Source organism: Hemicordylus capensis, chromosome 1 (genome assembly GCF_027244095.1).
Source record: "Hemicordylus capensis ecotype Gifberg chromosome 1, rHemCap1.1.pri, whole genome shotgun sequence".
Taxonomy (NCBI): Eukaryota; Metazoa; Chordata; class Lepidosauria; order Squamata; family Cordylidae; genus Hemicordylus; species Hemicordylus capensis.
In genome coordinates this window covers 306,712,499-306,725,340 of record NC_069657.1, presented here as the reverse complement: position 1 = coordinate 306,725,340, position 12,842 = coordinate 306,712,499, and the positions used below count along the sequence as shown (strand labels likewise).

The following is a 12,842-nucleotide window of genomic DNA, read 5'->3' as shown; positions in this document are numbered from 1 at the left end:
CATGGTAGAGGCATCCCACTCCAAGGCTGATAGCTCCTCTGCTGTCAGGGAGAATGAAGATCTCAGGGAAGGAGGATATCGGTCTGAGAAAGAGGGAAATGCTCCTTTAGAAAGGACCCCTTCCATGGAAGATGAGCCCTTATTGTCTCGCACCGGGGATACTCCTCTGGGGGAATGGGGTCTCCTTGTAGTGGGTGATCCAATCATTAGAGGTATAGAGAGATGGGTTTGACCTGCGTGTTGACCGCACGGTGACCTGTCTACCTGGTACAAAGGTTGCAGACATCACACAGTGTCTAGATAGACACTTAGACAGCTGTCATGGTGCATGTTGGGACCAAAAATGTGCCTCCTTGCTAAAATATAGAACTTATCCCTGCAATCAGGCTCTGTACTGGAGGACTGGAAAGTAGCAAATGTAACACCGATTTTCAAAAAGCAATCCAGAGGTGATCCGGGAAATTACAGGCCAGTTAGCTTAACGTCCGTTCCAGGCAAATGGATGGAAAACATCCTCAAGGATAAAATTGTACAGCACATAGAAGAACAGGCCTGCTGGGATAGAACTAGCATGGCTTCTGCAGAAGGTAAATCTTGCCTTACAAACCTTTTGGAGTTGTTTGAGAGTGTCAACAAGTGTGTGGATTGAGGTGATCCAGTTGACATAGTATACCTGGACTTCTAAAAAGCACAAAGTTCTTCATCAAAGACTCCTGAGAAAACTTAGCAGTCATGGGAAAAGAGAAGAAGTACGTGTGTGGATTGCTAACAGGTTGAAGGACAGGAAACAGGGTAGGTATAAATGGAGAGTTCTCACAATGGAGGGAATTAATAAATGGGGTCCACCAGGGATTTGTACTGGGATTGGTCCTTTTTAATCTATTCATAAATGATCTAGAAGCAGAGGTAAGCAGTGAGGTGGCCAGATTTGCAGATGATACCAAACGCTTTCAGGTAGTGAAATCCAAAACGGATTGTGAGGCACTCCAAAAGGATCTCTTCAAACTGGGTGAGTGGCAGACAAAATGGCAAATATGGTTCAGTGTTGGCAAGGGTACACGTTGGGATGAAAAACCCCAACTACAAGAACTTGGTGGAATCTGAGCTGTTAGTGACTGACCAGGAGAGGGATCTTGGAGTCGTGGTGGACAGCTCATTGAAAGTGTTGACTCAATGTGTGACAGCTGTGAAAAAGGCCAATTCCATGCTAGAGATCATTAGAAAGGGGATTGAAAATAAAACGGCTAATATTATAATGCCCTTATACAAAATGATGGTGCGGCCACACCTGCAATACTGTGTACATTTCTGGTTACCACATCTTAAAAAGGACATTGTTGAACTGGAAAAGGTGCAGAAGAGGGCAACCAAGATGATCAGCGGCCTAGAGCACCTTCCTTATGAGGCAAGGCTACAACACCTGGGGCTGTTTAGTTTAGAAAAAAGATGACTGTGGGGAGACAAGATAGAGGTCTATAAAATCATGCGTGGTGTGGAGAAAGTGGATGGAGAGAAATTCTTCTTCCTCTTACTTAACACTAGAACCAGGGGTCATCCCATGAAATTGAGTGCCAGAAAATTTAGGACCAATCAACGAAAGTACTTTTTTATACAACGCATAATCAACTTGTGGCATTCTCTGCCACGAGATGTGGTGACAGCCAACAACCTGGATGGCTTTAAGAGGGGTTTGGATAACTTCATGGAGAAGAGGTCTATCAACGGCTACTAGTCGGAGGGCTGTGTGCCACATCCAGCCTCAAAGTCAGAATGTCTCTGAGTACCAGTTGCAGGGGAGTAACAGCGGGAGAGAGGACATGCCCTCAACTCCTGCCTGTAGGCTTCCAGTGGCATCTGGTGGGCCACTCTGTGAAAAAGGATGCTGGACTAGATGGGCCTTGAGCCTGATCTAGCAGGGCTGTTCTTATGTTCGGCTGCCCTCGGCAGGGAAAGGGCATTTAAACCCATTCCTCTCACCACTTGTACCACTGCCCTTGCTAGGGCCCCACAGCCATACTAAGCCTGCCCAGCACAAGTACAACTACTAGTATCGAGGGATGCAGAGGGGCACCAGTTTTCCGTTACTCCTGGAAGGAGTCATGATGACATCCTAGGAGGGAACATGTATTTGAGGGTGAGCAAAGGATCCTGGGGTTTGGTCCACTGTGACAAAAAGTGCTCTTTGACTGGTAGACCCAGGCCAAGCAGTCCAGGAAGCCCCAACATACTCCTGCCCCTGTGTCAGCTTGCTTGCTGGGGATTAGCCCTCTCATGAGATGGCCAGTCCACTGGGGATGACCAGAGGCTCCATGAGCTTCGGCACTCCATTAGATTGCACTCTCATGAGGTAGGCCATCCAGCTCTAGGGCCCCTTGCTGATGTGGGGCTTCTGGTATCTCTGGTTAATAATAGAGTTCATACTCCATACCTTCTCATCCCCACTAAACCCTTCCAGACTCTCAAGGAGTCCGGGCTGCTCCATGTGTCCAGGCGGTTTCAGGTGAGCAGAGTAGGAAAACACCAGGAGTAGATCATAGTGTATATTGTTGGTGCAAGCAGCACCATCCATGAGAATCTTAATACAGGTACTGTTCAGACATCCAGGAAGTCAATGCCCTGCTGACCAACTACACTTCACATGCAACCTTTTAGAAAGGATGCCTTGCTGGGCAGCCACACTTGATCAGGTGTGTTATTAATAAAAGGGTTCGTTGCACAAGTGCCCCCTCCCCTTCCCCGGATGGAAGCTAAAACGTGTTGTATAGAAACTGCAATTAAATGCATTGAAGCTTGGGATGCAGCAATGTGGTGTCCCTGTTGCCAGGCAACTGCAGGAATGCGGAGATTGTGGAGGGCAGGGCAACTGATCCGAGAGGTGGCCAGTGAGAAGTGGGGCAGGCATAGAGCTGACGCATTTCTGGGCTGGTCTGAGCCACCCTCTCTATGGTTTCGGGAGCAGCCACAGCACAAAACCCAGGTTACTAAGGTCGCAGAATTTGGATCACACAATGCTGCCTTTGAAACTGAGGTTCCAGCAGTGAAACTCACTGCAAACCAAAAATTCAGATTACGGTTTAGGGTGGAAAACCACAGGTTGGTTGAGTGATGAAACCATGGTTTCACACATTCGGACAACCACAACATGGAACCTCTGGTATGATTGCCTCTGATTTGGTGTTATGTCTGAAGGCGGCCACTGTGTCTAATCCTTGCAGCCCAGCTAGGCAATTAAGCCATGCCGTTACCTTTCTTCCTATCATTATAGGGGAGATTGTGGGGCTAACATGGGCTTTCTACTTGGATAATAGAGTTGTGCTTTATTCTTGTAATACATTTTACATTTAATTTTCCTATCCACCTTGAAACTTGGAAAGATGAGAAATAATATGTGCTTTTGTTTGTCTGGCTCACAGATATCTAACCCAGATGAATTTGATATTATGCTTATACTTCCAAAACTAAGACTTGAGCTGGAACGCTGTGATGCTGATGCTTCTGCTGGTGCTTATTATTTTGCAAAACTGAAAAGGAATCCCGGAAGAGGGAACTTAGACAAATTTTTAAATGATAAAGGACAACTTTCAGCTTCCCAAATGCTTTCAGCACTAAGGAACATTATTGTAGAAGAAGTACAGAAAATAAAAGGCAAGTATTTATTACTTTATATTATCTTCTGCCTCTTTAGAGATGAGTAACTGTGCATACACAAACACTATCTAGTTCACCTGAAATTAGTAGAACCTGAGCACAAAATTAAAACACTATTTTACTGTTGAGCATGACTTGGCAGCTGAGCAGAGCAAAAGCCACAGGCAAGTGAAATTAAACCTTTTGTTAGGGTCAGCTAGTGTTCAGGACAGAACTTATGGAAGAGATGTTGCCACAGCTGTGGAAATGGCTGCAGAGTTTCTGTGTGCAGCCCAACTTTCACTGAAATTTCTCTTCACGGTCCTATATACAGGAGGAATAATGTAGTGGAATAAATCTGGCATATATATGTAAACTGCTCTACAGATACTCTTAAGTGAAGGTTGTTAAGGCAGCTTGTAAACTATTCTGCAGACAACCTAAGAAACTCTGATTACATGTTGCCTCTTCAACAATTTAGACATGATGCAAGGAAATAAGAACGGCTTGCTCTGTATGCAACTGGGACAGTGTTGTTTGAATTAGGTTCTCTGTCTTTGTGTGTGTGCTGCTAGCATGCCATGGGTTTGTAGCCTGGACGGACACTGTGCCAATATGCTGACCGTGCATATTCTGTATCTGAGAACCCAATTTAAACAATGTGTATTCCACATGCAGGCCTGTACTGTCGTGGTGAAACTGGGCTTAAGCAGTAGTTAATAATAATAATAATAATAATAATCTTTATTACGGTCGTTGACCAGCACAAAGCAGTAGTTTTCTGCTGTAGAGGAAGAGTACTAGAACGTGAGAGTGGCTGACATACTAACACTCTTTCTGCCTAGCAACAGAGCAGTTGTGCAAGATGCTAAAATTGCACAAATGCAGTTGTATGATACAGGGCTATTATTATCAACGGCCCTCTATTGTGCAACTACGTTAGTGCAATTCTTGCATCTTGGGCAAGAGCAGTATGTCAGCCAGGGTAATTACCACCTTGCCCATTCCATGATGCATGTCAGCAGTAGTTCAGTAATTATTTTTATTATTATTATTATTTTACATTTATATACCGCTCTTCCTCCAAGGAGCCCAGAGTGGTGTACTACATATTTGAGTTTCTCTTTCACAACAACCCTGTGAAGTAGGTTGGGCTGAGAGAGAAGTGACTGGCCCAGAGTCACCCAGCAAGTAATGCCATTGGCTTACATACATGCAGGGGTCTGTTGATGTAACAGCAGGGTGCACACGCTGGTTCTGTCCATCTCAAAGCCACATACATGCTGCCGGAGCAGCCCGGTAGCTGCTAAAAAGAGCACCAGTGACTTGCTCTGAGAGTTGTTTCCATGCTGATGCTGCTTTTAGCAGCCATGGAGCCACTTCAGCAATGGGCATGCAGGTTTCTGATGGACAAAGGTAGCATAGGCACCCCACTGACAGAGCAATAAGCTCTTGCACGATATGTAAGCCAGTGGCATTATGTTCCACAAATGAACTCCTTGTGTTAAAAAAATCTATGTGGTAACTCAGTTATACTGTGTTTATGTAATATTTTGCATTAGCTTACTACTTTGTGCATATCTCTTTGTGAAGAAGCCACCTGAAATCCTCAAATACATTTTCTCTCTCCAATATACGATGTAATTCATGTTTTGCTATTAACAGAAGAGAAAGTGTCGATGGTGAAAAAGAAGGCTGGATGTCCAGCAGTAACTCTTCTTATTGGAGAGGCTCCTTCAGATATATCAGTAGATATCATCCTTGCTTTGGAAACTGATAGAAAATTGTGTGACAGTACAAAGGATGGTCTGGATGTTAAAAGCTGGCTAGGAGCTAAAGAAAGGAAAAAGTTGCTCAGTGAACCACTCTACCTAGTGCCTAAGAATGTCAAAGATGGAAGGTGCTTAATAGGTATTGAAAATAAAAATCATGTATTTATTGCCCGGCTCAGTGTGTGTGCGTGCACACACGCACACACTTCGTCTTGCACAAGGCCTTAGGTCAAAGGGTTTTGAATTTTATCCCAGCAAGCCTGTCAGTAGTCCAATCCTTTCCTCTACATCACAAATGTGTTTGCACAATGGGACGAGGGTGCTCATGTACTGCAAGAGCAGAGAAAATCAAGTACTGTGCCAGATGTTCTAGCTGTTCCATGTAACTTGGATAGCTCAACCGCCTACAGTACAGGGAAACATAGCTATTCGTGGACTCATCATCCACAGTTTTGCATATCCCTGTTGAGCAATGGACATCCGACCTCAGAATACTGGGTGGGGTGGGCGGGCAGCAAAAAGGGGGTTAAACTCACATATCTGCAGGTTGGGGGTGGCCATAAATGACCTCAAGAGTTCATTTCTGGCAGCCATTCTGAGTGCAGGAGCCATTGGCTCTTTTTTAAAAAAGTGATTTTCTGCCAAATTTTGGCAACATTTCAACTCGTGGGGGCCATCCTTGGACTCCTAAAGGCCTGTGGAACATGGTAGGGCACTTTATTTGACCTGTTTTCAAGTTTTGGGGATAATTTTTGACAATTTGGGGGTGATCTGTTTTAGTTTGGGAACCTGCCCTCTCAATTTCCATTGACTTTAATTTCCCATTATCCGCAGTTTTGCTATCCGCCCCTGCAGATAACGGGGTCCTCTTGTTGTAGGTTGCTATCCCCTGTACAAAACTCATAGATGTTTGTTCTAACAAAAAATGATTAGCGGATCCATTAGTTTTTCATCCTTTGCTATCCCTTAAGCATCAAGACAAATGTGTAAAACTTTAAGACTGAGAACTAGTCTAATAACTCAGTGCTAATGGTGAGATTGAGTTGCTGTGATGTGAACTGTTTGTATCATGGCGGCTAAAGTAGCCTTTAACTTGTTGTACACTTGAAGGGGGAGAAATGGTGTTGAAGTGGAGTATGTTCCTTGTTCCAAGGCAAACACAATCGTCCACATCATCTGCAGTGCTTTCAGTGGTAGGGATTGATACCTTGCTCTGTAGCCCTGCATGGGTGGAGGGAGAGGAGGGGGGAAGAAATTAAAATCTCAGCTGGATTCCAGCCACTTTGTGAGGGTGGAGCTTTTTCCTACCTTCATAGTGCTGTAGAAGATGTGGGTCACTGTCTTTTACGATGGCACTTATGCTGGCTGACAGTCCTTATCAACACAGATCTGAAGTACTTGGGTCACAAGTTGTGGCTTTTCACTGCAGAAAATCTGCTGTATTGTCTGCTTTTATGAATTGCAGTGCTTATGGTGGTCCACATACCATGTAGTGTCCTGCGGGCAGTTTCCCCACCATTCATGCTGCTACAGGCATTTAAAACAAAATAGCTGTAGTTGCATAAGAGTGCTCTTGTGCAAATCCTGAAAAATTGAGCAAATGCAGTTGTGTGACCCTTTGACCAGGGTGGAGCCACCATTCCACATGGGGGTTCAAAGAACCAGGGCCGGTGCGCCTCAGGGGCCACACCTCGCGCCCCAGCCACACACCTGCATGTGTCATCAAGATGCAGGTGGCATGGCCATGTTAGCAAACGGGGCCATGTGTCACACGGCTCCGCTTTTGAGAAGTTTCAGCCAGTGCTGGGCTCACAGCCCGGCTAGGAACGCCTTTCTCTACCTTTGCAAGCCGGGAGAAGCCATCCTGGCCAGGCTGCAAACACAGTGCTAGCCGAATTTTACTTGATTTTATGGCCGTGTTTGCTAACATGGCCATACCCCCTGCATCTGATATCTGAGGCAGGGGGCGAGGCTGGGGTGGAGGAGGCCAGTGGCGGCTGGCTGAACAGGCCACTGGTGTCCTCCCTATGCTACTACATTTGACCATTATTTCCAGTGGCCTCAGTGTTGCACAACTGTTTTTGTGCAATTGTTGGGGATTTTTGCAAGAGTGCTCTTGTGCAATCATGACAATTTTCAAAAAATGCCAGCAGCAGACGCTGTGTGGTATGCGTGGGCCAGTGTCTTAAAAAGATTTTAGAGCATCTATTGCAGATCAACACTTAAGCGAACCCAAGTCACCTTTGTCAGCAGCTGACATTCAGTGTAATTTAACACTGGTGTTGGGGACCCACCAGGGCTACTGCCCACATGGAAGGCAGTCTTGGCAGGGTTGCCAAACAGCACTCCTGCAGAAATATTTAAAAAGAGCCCACATGCAGTTGCGTAGCATTACTTCCATTGTTTCAAGTGGAAATAATGCTGAACTACTTTGAAAAAATGTCCTTCATTGCTAGAATCAATATTGCAGTAACTTGTTCATTCTTTGTTTCTTAAAACCTAGAAGACACTTGGCGCCTCTCTTTCTCGCTTGTTGAGAAGATTATAATAAAGCATCATGGCAACAAAAAGACATGCTGTGAAAGTGGTGGGGGAAAATGCTGTAGGTTAGTATCTTTAATGACATTGTTTGTAATCTGCTTTAGCCATTATACTAGAGAAATTGGTATAATGGCTAAAGCATATAAACTGCTGGAGCAATTTCTTATTAATTAGTGAGTAACAGGGAAGTTTTATTGCCTGAATTATTCTCCTGCGTTTGAAGCAGGTAAAATTAGCTGGGTGCCAAAAAATCCTAACTTCCACAGGTTCAAACCAGCAGTGGTTTGATCTGGACTGGTACAAAATCGTATGGCTGATAAAATACACCTGGAATGGTTCCCTCCTAAACATCTTATCAATAATAGCTGAATGTGTGGCTTTTGACCTCTTAATCTCAGATCTTAAACTTATACCTCACTATACCCTGGTCAGATATAATGCTAGAGAATTGTCTAGTGCTACAAGATACACTTCTGTGGCTTCACATGCTTCCCCCTACCCCTTAATTAATTAATTAATTAAAAATATTTATACCCTGCCCCATCTACTTCGGATGGCTCACAACATTTAAAAAAATAAAATAAAAGTTAAGAGTAGGTTAAAACCACATTTAAAACTTAGGAATTCTAAACATTTCAGATTAGAAGTTATAAGTATAAAGCTAAAGACTTAGCAGATTTAAGCAGCGGATAAAACATTTAAAAGCCTCTAAAAAGATGCATCTGCAGCAGTGTTCTCTCTAATTCTTTTCATCTGTGTGCAGAATGAGTTATGTTCTGGACGGCAATATCAAGGCAGTGTGTGCCCACCTGCATTCAGAGTGGGACCTTCCTGATTCAATGTGAGCAGGATCTAAAATTGACTGAGCAGACAACAAAAACATGTGAGGGCATGCACACATGTCTTAGAGGCAACATTGATCTGCAGGTGTTTGCTTGTTTTTAAATGATGGAGGGTGCATGGTAAAGCTCTTCAGGAGGGTGTTCCAAAGCTGAGGGACCACAACCAAAAAGGTCCTTCTCTAATCCCCGCCAACCACATTTCCCCACTGTGCCACTTAAGGTGGTCACCCATGCCTTAGTCATGTCATATTTTGGATTATTGCAACACACTGTATGAGGGGCTGCCTTTAAAGTATTCAGAAACTGCAGGTGGTGGCTTCCAGATTGATTTCTGGGACTGCATGCGGTGCACGTATCACATCAGTCCGCTGACACTGCATTGGTTGTCCATTTGTTTCCACGCACAATTTAAGGTGCTGGTTATCACCTTTAAAGCCCTAAACGACTTAGGCCCCACCTTAGGGACTGCCTGTTTTTAGTTGAATCTGCCTCACTGATGAGGTCAGCTAGGAGGGCTCTGCTTCACATGCTGACACCTGCTGAGCCCATCTGTCAAGCATGCGGGACAGGGCCTTCTCAGGGATTACCACCAGCCTGCAGAATTCACTCATGGTTGAGATCTCTGTGGCTCCCTCTCATCCAGCCATTCTGAGGAAATGGGTTGCCATTTTTACACAGATTTTTGGCCGATGAGTGGCCCCTGGTTCTCTTTTTTATGTAGGTCTGTTTTTGTTGAAGTTTTATTACTATGTTTATTGTTATGAACTGCCCTGGGGTTTTTAGTTGAAGGGCAGGTAAGGTCTATATAAAAGCTGTTTCAGGTATGAGCTGAGGCTTATCAGTTTTTAAAAGAGTGACACACACACCCCGACATGGCAAACCTCATTATCCAAGGGTTCAGCACTTGTGGTTTCATGTATCCGTGGTTGGGGAATAGGCACCAGACCTCTACATACACAGCAGGGGGACAGGAGCCTTTTGAATTCGTGTATATGCTGGTTGGGGGCCCAGTCTGATTGGCCACAGCCATACTTGTAAAGGGGAATCTGGCAAGGGTTCCCCTTTACAAGTAAAGGGCTTGGGTTGGAGGGAGGCGAAGGGAGAGGAGGAGGAGGCCATAGCAGCATAGATAGTGGTGGAGGTGGGGTCAGGCGCTCCGACCTTTTAAGAACTGCCACTGTGCAGCAGGGAGGGCAGTGGCAATGATTTCTCTCTCTGCGCCTGCCTCCCAAATGACAACACGGGCTGGTCTGCAGCCCATTTTGGTTCTTTGTGCACACACACACGTGCGCAGAGAGGCTTGAAATGGGTTGCAAATCAGCAGGCGGGAAGGGAGAAGTAGTCCCTACCACTGCCGCTGCTGCCAGCACAGTGGTGGTTTTAAAAAGGAGGAGTCCCCGCCACTGTGGACACCTTCGCTGCCATCCCCCTAAAGGTACATGGAGCCGCCACTACCATCCCCACTGCATTTTTTTGGCTGACCAGAACCTAACCCCCCAATCCCCATTGCCCCAATGCATTGATACTTGTGGATTCTGTATCTGCGGTTGTAGAGTGGAATGGAACCCCCACAAATATAGAGATTTTCCTGTACTGGAATTTAAATAAAATGCATCGTAAATCAGATGTTTTTCACTGTGAGATAGTAATAATAAACTTGATTTGTTAGCCACCCCATAACAAATTGTTTTCTGAGTGGCTCAGAACACAGTATTAAAACATCAAGTAAAAATACATAACACCTGAAATCACAACACACACACACACACACACACACACACACACACACACACACACACAACAATACAATACAAAAGCTTATTTAAAAACCAGTTTTAAAAAATCAAATTTAAAAATCAAAATTTAAAAAGGCCTGCGAACAAAATGGTCTTTAGCGGGGGTCTAAAAGAACAAAGTGATGAAGCCAGCTGAACCTCACTGGGGAGACTATTCCATAAATGGGGTGCAATAACCAACAAGGCTTGTTTGGCAGGGGCACTCGGAGCAGGGCCTCTGAAGATTATATTAAGGTCCGTATCTGGACACATGATAAAGGTGTATGGAACCCTGAGCTTCTTATTGGGTTGAGACATCTGCCTGAAAGTAGTATCTGAATAGGCTCCAAGCAATTGGTATGACCAGGGTCCAGTGGAGGGTGGGTGGGTGGGTAAACGCAGAGATAGAGCTCTGGTACATTTTGGCTTCTCTGGCTGTTGGGTTGGGTATGGCCATGGGGGCTGTCACGGAGAGCGCTTGCACTTCTGAATTTGCTACATCACTGGGTATGACACAATTGTAACAAATTTGATTTTTTTGTTTTGTTTTGTTTAAAGCCCAGTGGTTTATGTTTGAAGCAACCACCATTTGTGACTATCATTTCTGAATTTACATGGTGCTTCACAATTCCCATTTTCTTAATAGTAAAGTCTAACACTATCGACTCAACAACACTGCCTATTCTGCACAGGCATATGCAAAGTAAATGTCTCCCTTAAACCAATTGCAGCTGTAGGATCTCTGCATAGTAGGAGTTCTGTATTTAGAAAATCTGTCTCACAATTATTTTCATTATTTCCTAACAGGAAGGAATGCCTAAAGCTTCTGAAATATCTTCTGGAGCAGCTTAAAACAAAACATGACAACAGAAATCAATTTGACAAATTCTGTTCTTATCATGTCAAAACTGCCTTTTTCCATGTATGTTCCAAATGGTCCTCTGATGACAACTGGCTTTACACAGACCTTGAGGCCTGCTTCAACAGACTTTTGGATTACTTTCTGAATTGTCTCAGAAATTCTGAGCTTCTGCACTTTTTTATACCAGAGTTCAACTTATTCTATACACGCAGAATTGAAGCAACAAAATGTAAGGCACTTGCAAGAGTAATTGAAAAGGAAAGAGAGAATGGGTTTCCAATATTTTTTCTAGAAGTTTAATTACAAAAAATAGGAACTACTTGAATTTTTAAAAAACCTCACACAAACCAAATTGGAATCTATTCCCTTTGAACTTATGCTCTGTAAATATCTAACATGTTTACATCTGGATGGGGCTACACTCCACCTGAAAGACCAGGTATGTCGGTTGGGAGTGCTCCTGGATCCCAAACTCTTTCTGGTTTTTCAGGTTGAGGCAGTGGCCAGCATTTTTTATCAGCTTCGGCTGATATGCCAGCTGCATCCATTTCTGGAGGTAAGACCTTAAAACAGTGGTGCATATGCTGGTCAAGAAATATGCCACAGACTAGCACTTGGTAGGGTTGCAATGAAGGCCTTGGAAAGGATATTTAGATGCCGTGACGTGTCTATACCTACAAAGATTAGAATCATTCAGACAATGGTTTCCCCGCTAACACACTATGGATGCAAAAGCTGGAATTTGAAGAAGCAAGATAGAAAAAGCATTGACGCTTTTGAACTTTGGTGCTGGAGAAGAATTTTGAGGATACCATGGACAGCCAGGAAAACAAACCAATGAATCATGGAACAAATCAGTCAAGAATTTTCATTCGAGGCACAAATGACCAGGCTCAAACAATCATACTTCGGACACATTATGAGAAAGCCCAGCTCCCTCGAGAAGTCCATAATGCTGGGAAAAGTTTAAGAGAAGAAGACGACATCCAGCAGCAAGGTGGATGGACTCGATTACAACAGCAATGAATGCACCACTGAGAGACCTTAAATGCCAAGTTGAAGACTGATCATCCTGGAGAGTAGGGATGTGCATAAAACCGGTTCTCCCAGTTCGGTTCGGGTCCGAACCGGGTCCGGACCAGACCGGGGTGGTTCGGTTTTGGTTTTGCCGGACCACCCCCCCGGTCCGGTTCGGTTTCGAACCGGTTCGGATTACAAAAAGTGGCTGGTTTTGAAGGGGACATTGTGTTCTACCTGCCACCCAAATTTCAAGTCGATTGGACCTTCCTCTGATTTTTTACAATTTTTTTTTAAAATTAATTTTTGCCCATAACTCACAATGTGGAGCCCTTAGGGGCAAAAAAGCTGGGGTGGGTGGTAGCCACCCATGGGTGTCCTCCACCCCAAAAATCCCAAGGCAATT

The 12,842-nt window shown here is 44.4% G+C and overlaps 1 protein-coding gene across 1 annotated transcript in view; it reads left to right on the top strand.

Annotated features, from left to right (window-relative positions):
* The window catches only part of CGAS (cyclic GMP-AMP synthase), a 24,537-nt gene extending 11,695 nt beyond the window's left edge, over positions 1 to 12,842 (top strand). Inside the window, exons 4-7 of the mRNA XM_053286889.1 lie at positions 3,414 to 3,645; positions 5,293 to 5,538; positions 7,903 to 8,005; positions 11,365 to 12,842. Of these exons, the coding sequence (XP_053142864.1) occupies positions 3,414 to 3,645; positions 5,293 to 5,538; positions 7,903 to 8,005; positions 11,365 to 11,719 (936 nt within the window). The 3' untranslated portion in view covers positions 11,720 to 12,842. The remainder of the gene's footprint in view (positions 1 to 3,413; positions 3,646 to 5,292; positions 5,539 to 7,902; positions 8,006 to 11,364) is intronic.